Source organism: Lutra lutra, chromosome 10 (assembly GCF_902655055.1).
Source record: "Lutra lutra chromosome 10, mLutLut1.2, whole genome shotgun sequence".
Classification (NCBI taxonomy): Eukaryota; Metazoa; Chordata; class Mammalia; order Carnivora; family Mustelidae; genus Lutra; species Lutra lutra.
This window is the reverse complement of record NC_062287.1, coordinates 19,373,788-19,394,433: the sequence shown is the minus strand read 5'-3', so window position 1 is coordinate 19,394,433 and position 20,646 is coordinate 19,373,788. Positions and strand designations below refer to the sequence as shown.

Genomic DNA, 20,646 nt, shown 5'->3' with positions numbered 1-20,646 from the left:
CAGGGTTCTGGGATGGAGCCCCAGCCCCACATTGGGCTCCCCTCAGCAAGGAACCTGCTTCCCCCTCTCTCTCTGCCTGTCTCTCTGCCTACTTGTGATCCCTGTCTGTCAAATAGATAAATAAAATCTTAAAAAATAATAATAATAATTTACTTATGCTAGCACTTTACAACATCCTAAAAAATCCAAAACCCTTACAATCATTTAACTGCATGTAACCTCTTATACATTTTTATATTTTGTCCTATATTTTATTTCTAATTATGTTATAAACCTCATAGGACATCATTATTGGTACTTTATTATTTAATTGATTTTTATTATTACTTGTGCTTTAAATAACTAATAGTGTTTTATCTTTACCTATACCTTCCCTTAAGAGTACTATTTATTCCTTCTTGTACTTCTTCAATCTGGATCTTTAAATTCAATTTTGGGGTGGTTTGGGGTTCTTTAAAACCTATTTCTGTTTATTTTTTTAAATATCTTTTTATTTATTGGTTTGACACAGAGAGAGAGAGAGAGCACAAACAGAGGAAGTGGCAGGCGGAGGGAGATGGAAAAGCGGGCTGCCAGCCAAGCAGGGAACCTGATGTGGGGCTCGATCCCAGGACTCTGGGATCATGACCCGAGCTGAAGGCAGAGGCTCAACAGACTGAGCCACCCAGGCGCCCCTATTTTATTCAATTTTGGAATTTCCCTTAGTAATTTTTATGGTGCAGGAGTATATTGTATGCTCATACTTTTTCAGAGGGAGGTTAAGTCTGACCTCTACTTCATCGTTGCTGTGTAGAAATAATGTTTTCTCTTTTTGTTTTTAATTTGGAATTTGACTTTTCACCTTGCCTGCTTTGAAAAAGCAACTTTATAGAGGTATAATTTGCATATGCTGAAATGTATCCATCTTAGGTACCCAGTTTGAAGCTTTAATAAATGTCCGTTACTCCTACAATCAAGATAAAAACCTTTCCCATCACCAAGGTGGAATCCTTGTGTCCCTTCTGTTGCTCTTCACCAGTCTGAAACCTAGACTGAGCTGCTTGCTTTCTCACTGTGGATGACATCTGGTTTTTTGGAGTTTCCAGCAAGGACTCATAGAACACATACATATTTTTTATTTTTTTTTTTATAGAAACAGATTTTATTTATTATTTTTTTATTTTTTTAATTAAATTTTTTATTTTTTTATAAACATATAATGTATTTTTATCCCCAGGGGTACAGGTCTGTGAATCGCCAGGTGTACACACTTCACAGCACTCGCCATAGCACATACCCTCCCCAGGGTCCATAACCCCACCCCCCTCTCCACACCACACACATTTTTTTTTTTTTAAGATTTTATTTATTTGTCAGAGAGAGAGAGGAGAGCGAGCGAGCACAGGCAGAGGGAGAAGCAGGCTCCCCGCCAAGCAAGGAGCCCGATGTGGGACTCTATCCCAGGACGCCGGGATCATGACCTGAGCCGAAGGCAGCTGCTTAACCAACTGAGCCACCCAGGCGTCCCCACCACACACATTTTTGTGACCAACTTCTTTCACTCATCCTTCTTTTTCTCGTTCATCTGTGTATTTGTGCCTATCAATCATTCATTTCTCACCGGATGGTAGTCTATTGTATAGCTACGTCATAATTTACCGCCCATTGTTTAACCTTTGTCTTGCTTCCAGTCTGGGCCTGGTATTTATCAAGATGCTTTATAGATTCATTTGCAAATATTTGTGTGGACAGATGTTTGCAATTCTCTTGAGTAAACATCAGAGGCTAGAACTGCTAAGTGAAATGGTAAGTCAAATTACAAGTGTAGGGGGCTGCCTGGGTGGCTCAATGGGTTAAAGCCTCTGCCTTCAGCTCAAGTCATGATCTCAGGGTCCTAGGATCGAGTCCCACATCGGGTTCTCTGCTCAGCAGGGAGCCTGCTTCCCTCTCTCTCTCTCTGCCTGCCTCTCTGCCTACTTGTGATCTCTCTCTCTCTCTGTCAAATAAATAAAATCTTTTAAAAAAAATTACAAGTGTAGGTTTAATACCTTAAGAAATTATCTGATTGTGCTACAATCTTATTATACCATTTTATATATCCACTAGCAGTATCTGAGTTCCAATTGCTTTGCATTTTTATGCGTATTTGATGTTGTCAGTTTTTTTTTATTTTAGCCATTTGATTTGTGTGGTAGTATCTTATTATGGTTTAATTGAGGTTTCGATGTTTATTAATAACGTTGGGTACTTTTTCACCTTTCTGTTGGCTACCCATGTTTTTCTTTGTGAAGTGAGCCCCCAACTCTTATGCCCATTTCTCATTAGTCCTTTGTTTCTGATTATTGACTTATGAGGTATCTTGACACATTTTGGGCTTGAATTTTTTTTCTCAGACATATGCATTACTAATGTGTGTTTCGGTGTGTATCTTGCCTACTCATGTCTTCATTAATTTCATCCAGAGAACACAGTTTTTATTGCATTTTAATAAGGGTATTTTTCATTTACTTTTATGGCTCATGCTTTTCTATCCTTTCTAAGAGATCTGTGATACTTCATGTATACAAATATTTTCTCTTGATTTTTTTCCCCATACAAATGTAATAACTTTAGCTTTTACAGTTGGGTCAGTAATCCAATCTAAGACAACTGCTGTGTATGCAGTGAAGTAGTAGTCAATGGTCGGTATTTATGGATGCATAGCCAGCTTTTCAAGCATCATTTGTTCAAAGTATGTATTTTCCCCCTTTGAAGTGGTTTGGGATTTTGATTAAAAGTCAACTGAGTGATATGTGTGGGTCTACACTCATATGCTTCTCTGTTGATCTATACATCAATATTTATGCCAAGTGTCCACACTCTAGATTACTATGAGTTACAAGGCTCATCACTGCCTTTAAACGCCCAGTTTGTATGTTTCCATGTGCACTATGTGCCTACTCTGTGCATCTTTGTCCCCCAAACCCTTCAGCTCTCCCTTCATGATTCATGTTAAGGCTTTTGACTTCATTTCCATCTCATCTTCTTCGGATATGCTCCTGGTGCTATATGCATGTAATCTCTGTAGCAGAATAGTTCAATAGCCTTAGGGAACTGGTGGAACAACGTTCAGGACCTCCCATCCCTTGGTATCTCCAGGACCTTACCATCGAGAAGTAGCTGCTCTTCCAAGCACTGTCTTAGGGGCTCTTTAACTTTACAATCTCTGTAAAGGTCTTTGGGTATTATTGTGACAAATGAGTTGCAACAACAGATTTGTACAGATTTCTCCCAAACCATGTTTCTTGGGCTTATGTGGAAAAGTAAGAAAGGTGGAGGTTGTTCTTCCCTGAGCTGGTCCCTGCTTATGCTCCTCATGGAACAGGAAAAGGTTCTTTCTGCACAATTAGGGAATGGATGTTTAAGGCCAGCACAAACGACAGAACGTAGGGGCCCGTCCTCTTGCTTACTTAACCTTGTAATCTTTAGCTGCCTAGTCTCCTAAGCTACACCGTCAACTAGAAAATTTTACCTAAAATTTCTTCAGGTATTTAGCCCAAACAGTTCTAAAATTAGACCCTTCATTGTACCCTCAGAACTCACTCATTACTTTCTCTACTTTGTTATGTCACAACTGCCAAAGCATAAACTCCCTCATCGACTCGACCTCCTCACACAGTTGGCTACCTTTTGCCACCTGCTGCACCACGCTGGATGCCTGCTGCCTGTCCACACGAGTAGTTGACCTGGAGAGTCTTGAGTGTGCGTTTCTTTCTTTTCTGAGATGCAGTTGAAAGGGCTCTTTAGTTGATCTTTCTCTCTTAAAGCTTGCCTTCCTCCAAGCTATCTTCCATGCTGCTATTAATTATATCTCTAAATGGAAATGCCATCATATTACTGTGGCATTTTCTGTATTTCAATGACTTTCCAAAATGTGCAAGATGAAAATCCTTTTTCCTAGTGTTCTAGACAAGTTCCTTCATGACTTGTCTACCTTTTCTGACTCCTCTTCTTATGCCCTTGCACTTCTTTTTTTTTTAATTTATTTTTTTAATTTCTTTTCCATGTTCCAGAATTCATTGTTTATGCACCACACCCAGTGCTCCATGTAATTACATGCCCTCCATAATACCCACCACCAGGCTCACCCAACCCCCCACCCCTCACCCCTCCAAAACCCTCAGATTGTTTTTCAGAGTCCACAGTCTCTCATGATTCGTCTCCCCCTCCAATTTCCCCCAACTTTTTTATTGAGACTGTAAGTTCCTTGAAAGGAGGTCTATGTCTCTTTAATCTTTGTGCTCATGGTGCATAGCACACAATAGCCAGTTAATATGGATTTATGTACTGAATGAGTAAGTAGATGGACATAGGCAGGAAGGAGGAAAAAGAGAACATAAAAAATGTTAAAGAGTAAGTAAAACAACTTTTAATTTCTTTTATCTAACCCTCTAACAAACTACCAATATTTGATAGCTTTATTCAGTGGTCAATATTTATATTAGATAAAAATCCTCACATGAGACATTCTTACAGTCACGGAACTGTTCAGAATCTTTACTGTGGTGGTAGACACCCAAAACTACACAGGTGTTACAATTGTGTACTACTTAGCACCCACCTACACACACACACACACACACACACACACACACACACACAACATGTATACACATAAAACTGGGCAAATAAAAACAAGATCTGTGGATTAGATCAATGCCGATGGTTGTGATATTATGCTACAGTTTTACAAATTCTTGCCATTGGGGTACACTGAGCATATTGATGCCGTGGATCTCTCCATTTTATTGCATACAACTTTACATGATTCTACAATCATTTCAGTAACAATGTCAACTAAAAAATGACACTGATATTTATCTTACCTATCATCATTACACACTTAAATTACTTTCAACATGTTTTGTTTAATATGTATTATCAGAGAATTTTGAATCTTTCAGCATATTTCCACTTTAAAACTCTTAATGGGTCTCTCCTTGGGTACCCACACTTATCACCATGTCCTCTGGATGATGCTACACTAGTTTTTCTCCCACACCAGATGATGACCTTCATGAATGGAGGTACTTTGTCAGTTCTTTGGCTGTTTCTATTGCCTATTACATAACATAACATTCAGTCGATGTCCCATAACATTTTGTGCTACTGTGAGTTAAGTAGAATAGTATGATGTTACAAGACACTAGAAAGAACCCATGTGAACCCAATGGCTGAGTAAGTTTGATCAAACTCATCTTCAGTTTTCTCTTTTGCAAGTTGAGTAGGATCATAGACTAAGCCATATCAGTCTGGTTTATTGAAATGAACAGTAGTAGTTGACCTCTTAGATAAATCACTGTTTTGTGGCTTACACTGATCATACCTGTATAAATAGTACAATTTTCTTCCTAGCATAGCCTCATGATTTACTTAGAGCAAGAGATACAATGTAGTACAGATGGTTGTCTCGCTAAAGCATCTCTGGAAGTCAGGTGCTGCAAATCTGAGCAGTCTGACAAGCAATCTCCAGTTCTAACAGGTGCCCATCAGTTTCTCTTCTTCTCGGTATGCTAGGCAGTGTTGACATTTATTGCATTAACAGGATACATGTGACATTTAAATTAAGCATTTATTTTCAGAAAAACTACTTCATGCTATAATATAGGCATATATTTGAATGACTCCTTTGAGGTTCATGGCCCAACTCTTACCTCCCCAGTGTCCAAAGTTCATTTTACACTTTAAGTCAAACAAATGTCAACTACTGATAACATAATTACACAGGTCTGATTACTAGGTATTGTTCTAGAACTGGAAAATAATTTCAATATTTATCGGTAGTATTTTTTTTCTAAGGTTATTTTCTTATTTTTCACATATTTGCTCTTTGTCCCTTATTTACTCACAAAAATAATTTTAAGACTGCTGAAATTAGAAGCTTTGCATTTAAGATAAAAGTCAGGAGCTCTGTAAATATGGAACAACAATCTAGACAGTTGTAATCCAGTAAAATAGTGCATAGAACACATAAGTAGATAAATGTTTACTTTAAAAAAACTTGAAAGTCAAAGTGAAAAATTTAGAGTTATAGAGTTTTTGTTATCTCATAAATGTGGATAAAGGCATTCTTGAGAATCAGGTTCTTTTGGTGTGATATTATATAATGTAGAATTTCATCAGATGGATACTATGTTATATAATGAATTGCAAATATTACATGTGATTTTCTTCAATATAATGGCTTGTAAATTGAAAGAGATTTTTAGATTGTTTGATTTAAATTGGCAAAATAAAATATACGTGAGTTGTACTGAAGAGCAGTTCTGCAAAATATTTATTTGAGGATAGGAGTAACAACTTTCCTGATGATTTACTTGGTAGAACATAAACAAGAATAAGCCATCATCCTTCCTCTTAGATTACTACTTAAATGGTTGCGGTTGCTTTTACTGGGATTCTGGCAAGAAATTAGGAGGGAAAAATTTTAAAAATGCATGAAATTTTAATTAAAAAATTAAGATGGGATCATTGAAATGTTCCTTACAAGTATAATGTTCATGTTGGTGGTTTAATTTAATTCTAAACAAATACAAAAGAAGCTAGTCATATCTAGCCTTTCTTCATTATTTACGCTGAGTGAATATTGACTTACTTCTCACCTTGAACAATGCTTTCCTCACCTCCTTGTTCCTCAGAGTGTACACCACAGGGTTTAAAAGTGGTGTCAGCACTGTGTAGAAAACTGCCACAACTCCATCCACAGCATCCCGGGAGCCTGGCCTCAGGTAAATGAAAAGACCAGGGCCAAAGAAACAAAGGACCACAATGCAGTGGGAGGCACAGGTCTGAAAGGCTCTGTGTCTCCCCTCTGAGGTGCAGATCTTCAGGATGGACCAGACGATGGACACATAGGACAGCACTATCAGGAGAAAACAGCCCAAGGCCACGACCCCAATATTGACAAAGATCACCATCTCATTGACAGAGGTGTCTGCACAGGCCAGCTTGAGGATGGGAGGTCCATCACAGAAGTAATGCTGGATCTGGCTGGGCCCACAGTAGGGAAGACGGAATGTCAGTGTGGTCTGGACAGCAGAGTGCAGAGAGCCACTGAGCCACGTGCTGGTGGCCAGGAGGGCACAAGTCCTCCCACTCATCATGCTGGCATACCTGAGTGGGTGACTGATGGCCAGGTAGCGGTCATAGGACATGACTGTGTAGAGGAAACACTCAGTGCTCCCCAGGAAGTGGAAGGAGTAGAGCTGGGCCACACAGCTGGGAAAGGAGATGGCCCTGCCTCCTGGCGATGCCAAGGTCATCAGCATTTTGGGCACAGTGACGGTGGAGAACCACATGTCAATGAAGGACAGGTTGGTCAGGAAGTAGTACATGGGGGTGTGGAGGTGGGAATCCACCTTGATCACCAGCAGAATGAGGAGGTTCCCCACCACAGTGAGTACATAAATCACCAAGAAGATTCCCCAGAGGGGGATGTCCATTGCTGGTGCATGGGGAAGGCCCATGAGGAAGAACGTTGTGACAAGGCTCACGTTTGTCATTTTCCACGCCTTTTGTGTCTCTCCCTATGGGAATAGAGAGAGCACCCAGCATTTAATTGAAAACTGAAAACCCATTTTCATGTGTCAACTTCATCACCCCATGGTAGATAATTCTAGAGTCAAACTCAACTTTGCTTGTTACAAAAATTATTTGGTAAAGATGATAGAATTATTTCAACATCACCCCCCCCCCACTGCCCTCACAGGCAAACAAAGGCACGTGCACACAAACTGAGGCACACACAGATCTCTGCAGTAGAAAGTCATAGAAATCCATTGTACTAATCTCTAGTTATATATCATAAATGACCACAAACTTAGCAGCACAAAGGAAATGCAAATTTCCTTTCTTACAGTGCTTGAGTCAAGTGAGCTGGGTGTTCTGCTCAAGGTTAAAATCAAGATGTCAGCTAAGTCTGGAATTTCATCCGAGGCATGGGTTTCTCTGTCAATCCAATGGAGATTGTTGGCAGAATTCAGTTCCTTGCAGTTTTAGGACTGAGATATCTGTATTTCTTGCTGGTTGTTAATAGGGATCCTCAGTCCCAGTTTTAAAGCCCACTCGCAAGTCCTAACCACCCTAATCAAGCTCTATGTTGCCAGCTTGATGTCCCATCTGATAACACAGCAACTTACTTCTATAAAGCCAGTAGGAGAACCTCTCCCAGTTTGCTGTGATAAAGTGTGATGTAACAGAATGCTTCATGAGTGATAACCCATTATAGTCACAAGTCTCACCCATACTCAAAAGGAGGCAACGTAGCAGGGAGTCAGGGAGTGAACACCATGGGGCAGCAATGAAGGGAAGGGGGTTTTGGAATTCTATTTTGTGTCCAGAGTTCATGTGGTAACTTAATGAATTCAGAATTTTATTGTTGATAGCAATGCACACTTCAAAGGTCTACACTACAGCTGAATAATTGTGAGGGAGTTGTCATATATAACGTGATGCCAGTAATACTAGTTGAAATATTACAAGTATTAAATAAGATAATAGATGTGATCCTTAATAAAGTATTGGCACTTGGGAGCTGCTCAAAAAATAATAATGAATCATACAAAATCGTTGCCTTGTGATACAGAACTGCCTGCCTAACTATCTATATATTTATCTACCTATCCCCCAAACTATCTATAGAGAGGGGGGAATGAGAGGAAGAATAAATTCTCTTTGTGCTATGAGACTTCTCAATTTCAAAGCTAGACCTTTGAGGAAGGTTTCATTCCCAGTATTGGTGTCTCATTACAACCACCATCTGCTTAGAAAAGGATTTCCCTCAGTAGAGGTTGGGAAACTCAACTCCATGACATGATCCCCATGTTCTTCCATTGGGTTCAGAAAATACCAAGCCTTGTACACTGCTGGCTCCATACTTCTTTTACACTAGGCTATCCTTTATTAGGCCCTAAGAACATAAAATTAATATGTGTTCTCCCAAATCAATCCATTGGTAGTTTTTTTAACATATATCCTTCCATCTTAAATAGCTAGATATTTTTCATTTCGCTTTGTTGGAGATAATATCCCTTCCTCCATCTTCCACTTCTCATACTCATAAATTCAGGCAGCACCTTTACAAAAGAAAACATCTCCATCAAGCGTATGGCTCTTATTTAAGACCTACTACCTGAGACAGGAAGAACAGAACCAACACCAGAGGAAAGGATGTTGCCAGCTCGACGTCAAGAAAAGTTGGGATTCTACACAATGAAAATTGAGACAGAATTGATATTTTAAAAATTTAACCCAAATTCATGTTCAGTTCATGATCATTATTAATTATTCTTTGAGGAAAACTGTGAAACCGGCTCCACAATATGAGAGAAGCCTGGATCCCTGATCCCAGCAAAGCTTAGACGAAATGTATCCCATGTCTAGACAATGTGGCTTAAGCTACATCTAAGCTGTAATTTTCATGGGTGAAGGAGAGTGGGAGGTTCAGGCTTCCAGTTATGGAATGAATAAGCCATGGGAATGAAGGCACAGCACAGGAAATAGAGTCGATGGTATTGTATAGTGACATATGGTAGTTGCGCCTGTGGTGAGCAGAGCATAAACTACAGAGAATGTCGATCACTATGTTGTACACCTGAAAACAGTGCGACGTTGTGTGTCAAATATGCAAGCACACATAAAAAATGTTAATCTATATTTTTCCAATAGGAGAATAAATAACAGAAACAAAATTGTCATAATCACCTATATGGATATCAGAATTCAAAAACTGGTACAAATGTACCAGTGGGATCCCATACCCAGGGTATCTCCATATTCACATTAGATGAAATATGAACCTTTTCATCAGGTGAATTACAGAGTAGCCTGAGATTTAAGGCACTACTATCGATTAGAGGTGTCAATGTTTCATTTGTGTGTCCATGTTGCAACAATTTTGTCCTTATTTGTAGGTTTTTAATAAGTGTGTGTGCGTGTGTGTGTGTGTGTGTGTAAAGAGAGAGAGAAACAGGCAGACAGACAGAGATGGGATACAGAGTCATAGACAGAGAGAGTGTCAACGTGAGACTTGATAACCCAGTGTAGAAAAACGTCTAACAATGCCCAAGCATCTTATATCTCAGGGAAAGTTCAAGAGGGGAAGAAGAGAAACTAAGAGAAATCTACCATTTTAAGAACTCACCTTACAGTATGTGATTCATTTCCATATAAAACTCATCTGGTTTTTTTCTTCCAATTTTTTACTATCATTTTTGAGACTGTAGTCAAGTTATTACTCAAAGAACAGACATACCTATGATTCTTTCGTGAAAGTGGCTCATTTCTATTCAAGGACCAAACCAGTTGAAGAGCAGGGAATGGAAACTAACATGGCTAGATGGGTAGGAAATTAACTTATTTTGGCGACCCGGGGAAGGATTCCTCTTGGGTTTCCAGGTTCCCTTGATGAGCAGAAAAATAAGAGCAAGAGACTAATGAAAGATTTTTAATAATCCTGCATAGATGTCCCACTGTGTTTGCTTTTTGAACCCTCCTGAGAACAGTTCATGTCTCTCTGAAACTTGTATTTATACCTAAGAGGAAGGAAGGAGGACACAGTTACCTGTTCCCTCAACAGTGATGCAGATAAACACACAACTGCTGGCTCTCAACTTAAACTTGTCCAGAATCCATACATGGTCACCACCTGTCCCCACTCTCCATCTCAAGGCAACTCTCTCATCCACCATCTTTTTAAGCTGTGTTTAAAACATGAAAGTTTCTAACCTTTTTTGGTTGTTTAGAGCTTTAGAGTAGTTTTTCTTAAGGAAATACCTAAGGATACCTATTTCCCAGTAGCACATGTAATAGATTGCATTGCTGTTATAACTTTTATGGTCTTATAAGCCTGTGTAACACTTGACATATTAAACTGGACCTTAAGGGCACCTAGGTGGCTCAGTGGGTTAAAGCCTCTGCCTTCGGCTCAGGTCATGATCCCAGAGTCCTGGGATCGAGCCTCACATCTGGCTCTCTGCTCAGCGGGGAGCCTGCTTCCACCTCTCTCTCTCTCTGCCTGCCTCTCTGCCTACTTGTGATCTCTGTCAAATAAATAAATAAAATCTTTTAAAAAAAAAAGTGGATCTTAGTTTGTAAATAAGCTTTTCATGCACTACATTGATTTCTTTGTTTTAAGGTAATAGTCTTTTTCTAATTGGTTTGTCAGAACTATTAAAATTAAGGTAACTAATTCAAGTTATTAATAACATATCTTGCTGGCTTGGATGAAGGAGAACACTTCCTCCCCCATAGTGTTGGTACAAATCTGTATAGTTACAGAGCCTTCTTTAGGAAAGTAATATGACAGTAGTTACTGAATTTAAGATTGTGTGTGCCCTTAATTCCAGTAATTCCACTCCAGGAATCTATTCATGATTATAAAAGCACCAGGAAATGGTGTCTTCATTCAAACATGCATGTTGATACATGGTTTCTAGTGGAAAAACAACTGAAAGCCAAGTGGAAAACCCTAGAAAGAATAAATCATGGTGTTGTTACATCACGAAATCTTAAGCAGCTATTAAAAGACTGAGTTACACCCATTCCAATTAACTCTGGGTGGCTTTCATGGATGTTTTCAATGGGGGAGGGAACATGATGCCCAGAAGTGTGATTAACATTGTCTCATTTGCTTAAAGCAAATAATCACAAACCGTATATTACAAAGACATAGAGAAAGGGGTAAAAGGATATGAATGAGATTATTAATCTGGAGTTGAGAATGGCGGTGTGAAAAACAGACAAAATTTTCAAAAGATGAAAATACTAATATAGCATATGAGATGTAATCTAATTACTTTAAAATTTTATTTGTTATTTTATACACAAAAACCAGAAATAAAGGAATTGAATCTTGATCTACTGACCTGTATAGGAATGCTGATATTATATAGTTTAAGTAAAAAAGGAAGCTAAACAAAACTCTATATTTCAGTTGAAACACATTTCCCCATATACTCTCTCTCTCTCTCTCTCACACACACACACACACACTCTCTCTCTCTCTCATGTAAGAAACCCCTAGAAAAAACAATGAATCAAAGTTGGAGAAGGAACAGGAAATAGGAACAGGCAGAATTATTGCAGAATCGTGCCTAATAAATATGTGACGACGGCCCACTGATGTTTCATGGAGGGCTCCAGTCCACAGCGGCTTACCATCACCCCAGGCATGAACTCTTACTACCCTGCAGGATGCTATCACCCTGCCTTTCCAATCTCTGTGTTGTTAACCCTGTCATGGCCATCCTCTGAATCATCCTCTCTCGCATGTGCCTTTTACTGCCCTTGCTTCTGACCCAAAGTCTAAGTTGACATATCTATTGCTCAAGTCTAGATCCCATGTCCGTGTTCCCTATTTGCTGGAGGGAATGGGAAAGCATCTGGTATTGCTGTTTCTATAGCAAAATGCAGCCCCAATTACAGGAAGAGGGCTTAAATGATACACAGCCAACCTGTGAACAAATAAGTATGCCAGTAAAGATCCATGGCTGTCCACTGCAATGACTGCACACCATCTGTATACATCCTTTTCTGCCTAGTTACACACACACACACGATGTCAGCACCAACTACAGCATGACTGTATGCCTCGCGTCACTCCCTTCACACATGGAGCCGTTCTGAAAAATCACCATTTATTCCATCCAGATCCAACTCTATCATTGGTTCTGGGGCAAGTCTAGTTCAACATCGTGTGCCCTATGGACAAAACAGTAAAATTACCATGAACACATCCTAGATATAATAATGGACTGAATGGGGGGAGGAAAATAAAATATGGAAACACACACATACCAAAGCAATGTAGAAATACATGTCAAAGGTACAAGACTTATTTTGCAACTGGTTATGAGGGAATAGCTAACATTAAGGACTTCTGTCTTCTTCCACACATTGTCTCATCAGGACGCTCAGCATGTCAGTGTCACCAGTGGGGTGAATCACACCATTGTTTCTGTAAGACACCACCATGGGGTGTTTTGTTGTTGTTGTTGTTTTTAGGATTTTATTTATTTATTTGACAGAGAGAGATCACAAGTAGGCAGAGAGACAGGCAGGGAGAGAGAGGGAGAAGCAGGCTCCCTGATGAGCAGAGAGCCCCATTTGGGACTCTATCCCAGGACCCTGAGGTCATGACCTGAGCCGAAGGCAGAGGCTTAACCCACTGAGCTGCCCAGGTGCCCCAAGACACCACCATGTTTTGATCTTGCCAATATATTGCTTCAGTCATTTATGATTCATTTTTACATCTGGATGTAGTCATATGCAGGGGCTTCTCATGGAATTACCTAGATTCACTATCTGGGTAAGGAAGAGAGCAGAGTAGAAAAATTACTACCTTATGTGTTAGTACAAATAAATTTTCAGCAGGGGGAATAAAAGCTAATAATTCTAGAATTTTATGTTGTATTACAGGCCAGATATTTTTCATCATGTTAGCTGGTCAAGAAAATGAAACCTTGAAAAGCCCCCCCACCCAATGTGGAAATAGACACGCCAGGAGGAGTCGTGTCTTTCTTCCTATGTCAGTCCATCACATAGATCCTTGGAATTACTTATTTGGTACTTCAGGAGTAAAATGAAATAAAAGAAACTTGAGCACAGTACAAGCTGACATTGCTAAACATTATTAAGTTGGACTAGATTTTGTGGACTAGCCTAACTCACCACAAGGCAACTGGATGACCAGAAATGTCACTGAGGTGGCAGTTTGTTTCCGTAGGCTCAACTACTACAATGTGGTTTGCATATGAGTGTGCAGGGCATCTGGCCTATATTCTATTTCCCACACACCAGCTCCTATTAGCATGATGTCACCGGTATAGTTACCCAGCATAATACCCTGTGGGCTCGTGAGTGAACAAAGTCACTACAGTGAAATTGTTACATAAAAAGCATGATCCAAAACTATACCTATCATGTATGTGATAAAAAATTAGCTTTCTGTAAATCCATACAATGTGTAGGGAAGGATTTCTCTTTAAAAGACATAATTAGGTAGAAATTCTCAATTTTGTTGTGGTTGAATTATCAAAAGACATTATAAAGACAGAGAACAGCTAAGTTACACATTGAGTATATTTACTACACATAAACTAAATGGGGAACAAAAAGTAGTAGTAGTTGTATTATAGATAAATATATATAAATCAAGAGGTAAAGGAAATAAATAAATGTAATAAGCAAAAGCATATAGACTTTTCAGAGAAATGGAATATAAGAAAGGTAGGAAAACCAAAGAAACATGCTCAACTTCCTTAGTAATCACAGAAATGCATATTTAAACTATGATAAATTTATGTTATCAATATTAGATTTTTTTAAAATGTGTCATCTGTGAGTATACCAAGTACTAGCAAAAAAAGTGGACCCCATGAGCTCTCTTACCCTCTAGTTAATGTGAATATCAGTGTGGACACGAGATCTCCAACACAGGTACAGATCTACACACTGTGTGGTCCAGCAGACCCTCTCCAGGGGCCAACATAGATTTTGTACATGTGTGTTTCCTACCATGTATAAACATATCCTTAGCAGCTCTGCTTACATGTAGCAACATAAATAAATAAATAAATAAATATTCACAACTCAAGGGTTGTTTGGAAAGAGAATATTGTGAAAGGAGAGAGAGATGAAAAACAAGCTTTATTCATAAAAGAGAACCAGAGGTTTAAAAAAAAAAAAAGATGAATAAACCACAGTCATGAAAATCAGTGTCTCAAAAACATACCTTTTAGGTAAGAATACTGCTATATGATTCCATTTATATGAAATTCAAAATATGAATGAACCTATATTTGGTGAACTGCCAAAAGAAAATCAAGGGAAGGGGTAACAAATTTCAGGATAGTTATTACCTCTCATGGGGAGAGCAGAGGATGTCATGGAAGAAAAGGACAAAGATGTTTCTTGGTTCTTATAACATTTTATTCTGAAATTGGATGATGGTTATGCACATTTTTTATTAGCATTTGTATATGGGTATTATGTATGCATTATATATACATCTAATTTGTAAAACTTTCAGAATACATAGGTGTACATTAAAACTTTCATATGTTGGGGGTGCCTGGGTGGCTCAGTTGGTTAAGCGGCTGCCTTCAACTCAGGCCCTGATTCCCTGGTCCCGGGATCGAGCCCCCCATCCGGCTCCGTGCTCGGCAGAGACCCTGCTTCTCCCTCTCCCTCTGCCTGCTGCTCTGCCTACTTGTGCTCTTTCTCTAACTGCCTCAAATAAATAAATAAAATCTTAAAAAAAAAAAAAACTTCTACAAGATGGGATTGGGAGGGAGATAAACCATAAGTGACTCTTAATCTCACAAAACAAACTGAGGGTTGATGGGGGGAGGGGGTTGGGAGAGGGGGGTGGGGTTATGGATATTGGGGAGGGTATGTGCTATGGTGAGTGCTGTGAAGTGTGTAAACCTGGCGATTCGCAGACCTGTACCCCTGGGGATAAAAATATATGTTTATAAAGCTGTAAAAAAAAAAAAGAAAAAGAAAAAAGAAAGGATGAATACCCAAGTTTTGTAGCAACATGGACGGGACTGGAAGAGATTATGCTGAGTGAAATAAGTCAAGCAGAGAGAGTCAATTATCATATGGTTTCACTTATTTGTGGAGCATAACAAATAGCATGGAGACAAGGGGAGATGGAGAGGAGAAGGGAGTTGAGGGAAATTGGAAGGGGGGGTGAACCATGAGAGACTATGGACTCTGAAAAACGATCTGAGAATTTTGAAGGGGTGGGGGGTGGGAGGTTGGGGGCACCAGGTGGTGGGTATTGTAGAGGGCACGGATTGCATGGAGCACTGGGTGTGGTGCAAAAATAATGAATACTGTTATGCTGGAAAAAATAAAAAATTAAATAAAAAAAAAACTTCTGTATATTGAAAGTTTTAATGTACTCCTACATATTCGGAAACTGTTTCCAATTAGATGTCTCTCTCAGTTGGAGGTGCGGCAGTCCCAAAGGCTGTGCCCGTATATTCTAGCAGGACCATGTCTAGATCTGGAGCTGTGAGATGAGTAAGGACTTCATTACTACACTTGCAACTCTCTCTTGTTTGCACTTGTCCTACTGCAGCTAAGTGGGTATGACCTAGAGATTTCCATCGGGAATCTTTGAATCTTTGATAATTGTCTCAATCTCTGTGATCCTCTCCAAAGACACAAAAGATTTGATGACTACTTTGTTGGAAGTGAAGAGCCCCAGGGCTTCCATGTGGCCCTCTCTATCAAATCACTCCCTACTTACTCCACAGGCAGGAAGCCAATGTGAGGGTTCTCGAAATTGCTGAAAACACCAATTGCAACTCCTCGCTGGTGAGCTAGGAAATATTGCAAGGTAATTTTCTGGTCTGTAGTTTGCCCAGCTCTATTCCCCTCCTCTATTCTCATAGATGGGGGATTCCTTATCATCTATCTACACAGATTTGTAGGAGATTGTTTCCACTACCTACACAGTATCATCTTTCTTCTTTGAACTTAATCTCTTTAGAACTGTTCTAAGTGTGAAATGCGGTTGGGGGTGGGGGTCGCTCTGGATTATTCCTCCAGAGGGCCTTCCAGCTCTAGTCGAAGTGTGTTTGACTTTAAAAGAATTGCCAAAATTGCATGCTCCATCTAGCTCAGACTCTCTTTCTCTTTTTTTTTCTTAAGATTTTATTTATTTGAGAGAGAGAGCGAGAAGGGGAGAGAGAGCACAGGAGAGCAGAGAAGTCAGAGAGAGGAGCAGGCCCTTCACCGAGCAGGGAGCCTGATGCAAGACTCCATTCTGGGACTCCAGGATCATGACCTGAGCTGAAGGCAGTTGCTTAACCAGCTGAGCCACCCAGGTACCCCTAGCTCAGTCTCTTACTTGCCTATTGGAAGATCAAGACATTTCTGTCTGAAACAGTGTTGCCAGTCCTAGGAATTTACTCTTTCAAGCTGAGTGAAATTCAAAGGGCACTTTTAGGTAATTAACATATGGCACTCATGTAACATTTTTGGCTTTAAAGTGCTTTCAAATTCCATCTCCACATCTTTATGGGATAAACAAACAAGGCAACTTTATCTCCAATTTACAAGAGAGAGAAACAGGAGAAGTGGTCCTTCCTGTCAGCTGATCAGGTAGGTGTATGCTCTCAGCAGGATCCTGTGCTTCAGGGACACTACCAGCAACCAAGCAAACTTCCTGGAAAAGCCCTAGCTCCCATTTTGCTATTAACAAAGCCCCACTGTGCCTTATTTTCATGCAAGTTAATTGCCCCTGAAGGGGGAAAGCAAAAGTGACATCAGCCCCCATGGGGACTACAGGAAGGAAGAAGCTGCTTTCCAGAAAGAGACTCCAGAGCTCAAAGCCCACAGACATCGCAGCCAACCCTTTGAACAAGGCTACAAAGAGGACAGATGCACCCAGAGAAGGGTACAAAACGAGCACAGCGACAAAATCAAGCTGGGGCGTATCGGAGAGCCCAGGGCACCTGCCCAGCTCAAAAAGGGGCTTCCCCAAGAAACAGCAAAGAGCAAGAAGCTGAAGCAAGCAGAAGGCTATGGCCCTATGGCCAAGTCACAGGCAGGTAGAGACCATGAGCAGAGAAGACTCCAGAAGGCAGGCAGAGGTGGAGTGATGGAAGCTCTTCTGAGATACATACTTATTAGAAGGCTGTGACAGGTTGGGAACAGAGAGCTCAGCCAAGATCTCCTAACAGCCTGGGCTTTACAAATACATGGTGGGGAGGGGAGGACCTTTATGCTCTGCTCACCAAAGACCTTTCAGAGTTTTCTGACCCAGATGAGTTCCAGCCTCTAGCTTAAGCCTAGTTCAGCTCATCCAGGGTTTGGAATGGCCAGAGAATGCTAGTGTTTGGGTACTAATGTCCTTTTCCCCAGGACTGCACGTGGAGCCTGCTTCTTTTCCTGTCACACAGATGAGTCTATCGTAAGTTGATAATATCACGTGATCCTGACTAAATTGTACACATCATGTAACTGGAGAAGTTTTAGTTTCTAATGGGGAAAGGAGGGTATTTTTTTGGATTTCCCAGGGGAGAAATTATTATTTCTATGCAGAGAGAAGAAGAAATTATAAAAATGAATGAAGACGGAGATGGCAGGGCAGTGGGGAGACAAGAGAAAAAGAACCGAACAAAAGGGAATTTAGGCTTGCATGAAAATTGATCTTCTATGTGTAAGAATTAAATTTAAAATGTGAATTGATATGGATGCAGGAGAGATTGCGATTTCTTCTTTGGGTGGGAATCTACACCACCTTCTCTTCCCTCTCTTTGTCTCTCTCTGTTTTGTTGTTGTTGTTGTTGTTGTTGTTGTTAACAAAGGAGAAACTGAGACTAAGAATATTAAGAGATTTGTTCAAAATAATTTAATTAGTAAATAATGACCTTTGGTTGGAATTCTTATGATTGCAGGAGCTACATTAAGACCTAAGTGATAGTATCCTGGATTCAGTGTCTAGATAACAGGGACATCCAGACAGAGGGGAATGCATTTCTTCTATAGGATTTAAGACTTTTTCAATTTTTCAGTGCAAGGGGAGCCTAGGTGGCACAGTCAGTTAAGCATCCAACTCTTGGTTTCGGCTCAGGTGGTGGTCTCAAGGTCGTGGGATCAAGCCCAGTGTGGGGCTCTGTGTTCAGCATGGAGTCTCCCTCTCCCTCTGTCGCTGCCTTCCACTCTCTCTCTTTCTCTCTCTAAAATAAATAAATGCACCTTAAAAAAAAAAAAAAAAGAATCATTCAGTGAAAGATATGCCACAAACATGGGATGAAAAGAAAATGAGACAAAGTCCCTTTGGAACTCATAGTCTAATGGGGGAACTTGGGCATCCAGAAGGGCAAATGGCTGCATGTTTTGTGAGCCCAGGGAAACGTGAAGGATGGTAGAGGCTACAAAGACCGACTGACCATTTCGGGAAAAGGGAGCAAAGGCTTTCCTTAGTAGATCACACATGAATGAGATATTGAAAGATGAGTAGAAAATGTTCAGGCATCAGCAGAGCAAGGCCCTTCTAGATTAAAGGGACTGATGCCAAAGGAAACAGAAAAGAATGTCTGGCCATAGCACAAATTTGTGGGATGGAGCACAGACAGGGGAGGCTGGGGAGATAAGTCGACACCATATTACAAAGCTCCTTGTTCTCTAGGCCATGCCAGTAATTTTACACTGTGCCCTTGGATGCTGTGGTGCCGATGAGGTTGGTAAGCAAGAAAATGTCTAGGAAATCTCTAAGAATTTTCTCTGAAATTCTTTCAGAATAGATTCTATAGCTCTATGGTGAGAGATTATTTAGTTTCTATGTGGTTTAGATCCTTCCCGAGGGGGACCACCTGTCTCAGCTTGCCCTGAACTCTCCTAGGGTTTAACAAGGAAAGTCTCATGACCAGGAAATTGCTCAGTCCCCAGAAAGCCTGTTTGCATTAGCAAGAGTAGTCTCTTCAGCACTGACGAAAATTGGGAGGGATAAGAGCACAGATATGCCATGATTGGTGGCACAGAAGGAAGTAGCCAGATGGCAGCCATAGCTATAATGGTGGGTCTTCTGCCCATTCAGGGTCCAGCGGGAAACCAAATCTCATTCCACACCCTCTGAAGCCTTCTGAACGATTCTGGAAGGTGACATGTCATTTGGAATGCTTGTCTCCACTTGGTAAACAGATTATTAAAGCAAAACTAGGTGACACTAGAAAGGATCCTCTCACATGAGCCCTAGGCATCTGGAAAAGCTCTGGTCATGTCCCTTATTTCTACCTTTCCCTGTGGCTGATGACAGTCACCAGGAGTCCCAGGACAAAAGGCCTTTATCATGCTGCTTCAAATCTGGGGACTGAGATCTGCTATGGGACAAGTCTTGGGAATCTACGGGTTCACTTCAGACCTCAGGCACAAATGCAATGACTGGATTTGCCTGATAATGAGGACCATACCACATGCTTTGATGGAAAATGATAGTCAGTGTTGATTGAGTGCTGTTATGGACTATGTGATTTTATTTAATCCTTACAATATTCCTGTGAAATGGGCACAATGATTGTCCCCACTTATAGAATTAAGCAAGGAAAGGGGAAATGGGCTTTTCCAAGTTTACCAACAGTATAAGTGGAAGAGCTAGGATTTTTAATTCTGGTCTGACCTCTAAGCCATGCTCTTAGGATATAATACATGCTTCCTTAGTGACAGACAGACAGATGGATGGGTGGATGGATGGATGGATGGATGGATGGATGGATGGATGGATGGATCAATTGACAGATAGACTGCACTTATCCAAAAGCAGAGAAAAAAGATGACAACAGGTGCCTTGTGGGTAAGATTTTGTATTGCTTCACTATCATGAAAAATTTTAAATGGCATGTATATTTTTGCAGTTAATGAAAATGGTTATTTCTACCCACAGCTTTATTCAATGTGTAGCCCAAATAATGCATGTTTAAAAATCTCAGCTGATTTTTATTGGGCACATCTACGTTAGGAAATATGATTCCAACTCTCATGCTGTTAAATAAATAAGCTGTTAATTATCTCTCTAGTATATAGATCAGAGATCAAACTGAAGGAAAACAATGGGATAGCCAGCCATTCCTTCAGGGATTGGTTTAGGTTTTATATGACTGTACTTCGTCCTAA

General features: G+C 40.2%; 1 protein-coding gene across 1 annotated transcript; it reads right to left on the bottom strand.

Moving 5' to 3' along the window:
* Window positions 1-6,584: 6,584 nt before the first annotated feature.
* On the bottom strand, window positions 6,585-7,520 carry LOC125079620 (olfactory receptor 10G7-like). Its single transcript, XM_047693406.1, has one exon. It carries the CDS (start codon window positions 7,518-7,520, stop codon window positions 6,585-6,587), a length of 936 nt encoding a protein of 311 aa, XP_047549362.1.
* Between the last annotated feature and the right edge of the window lie 13,126 nt (window positions 7,521-20,646).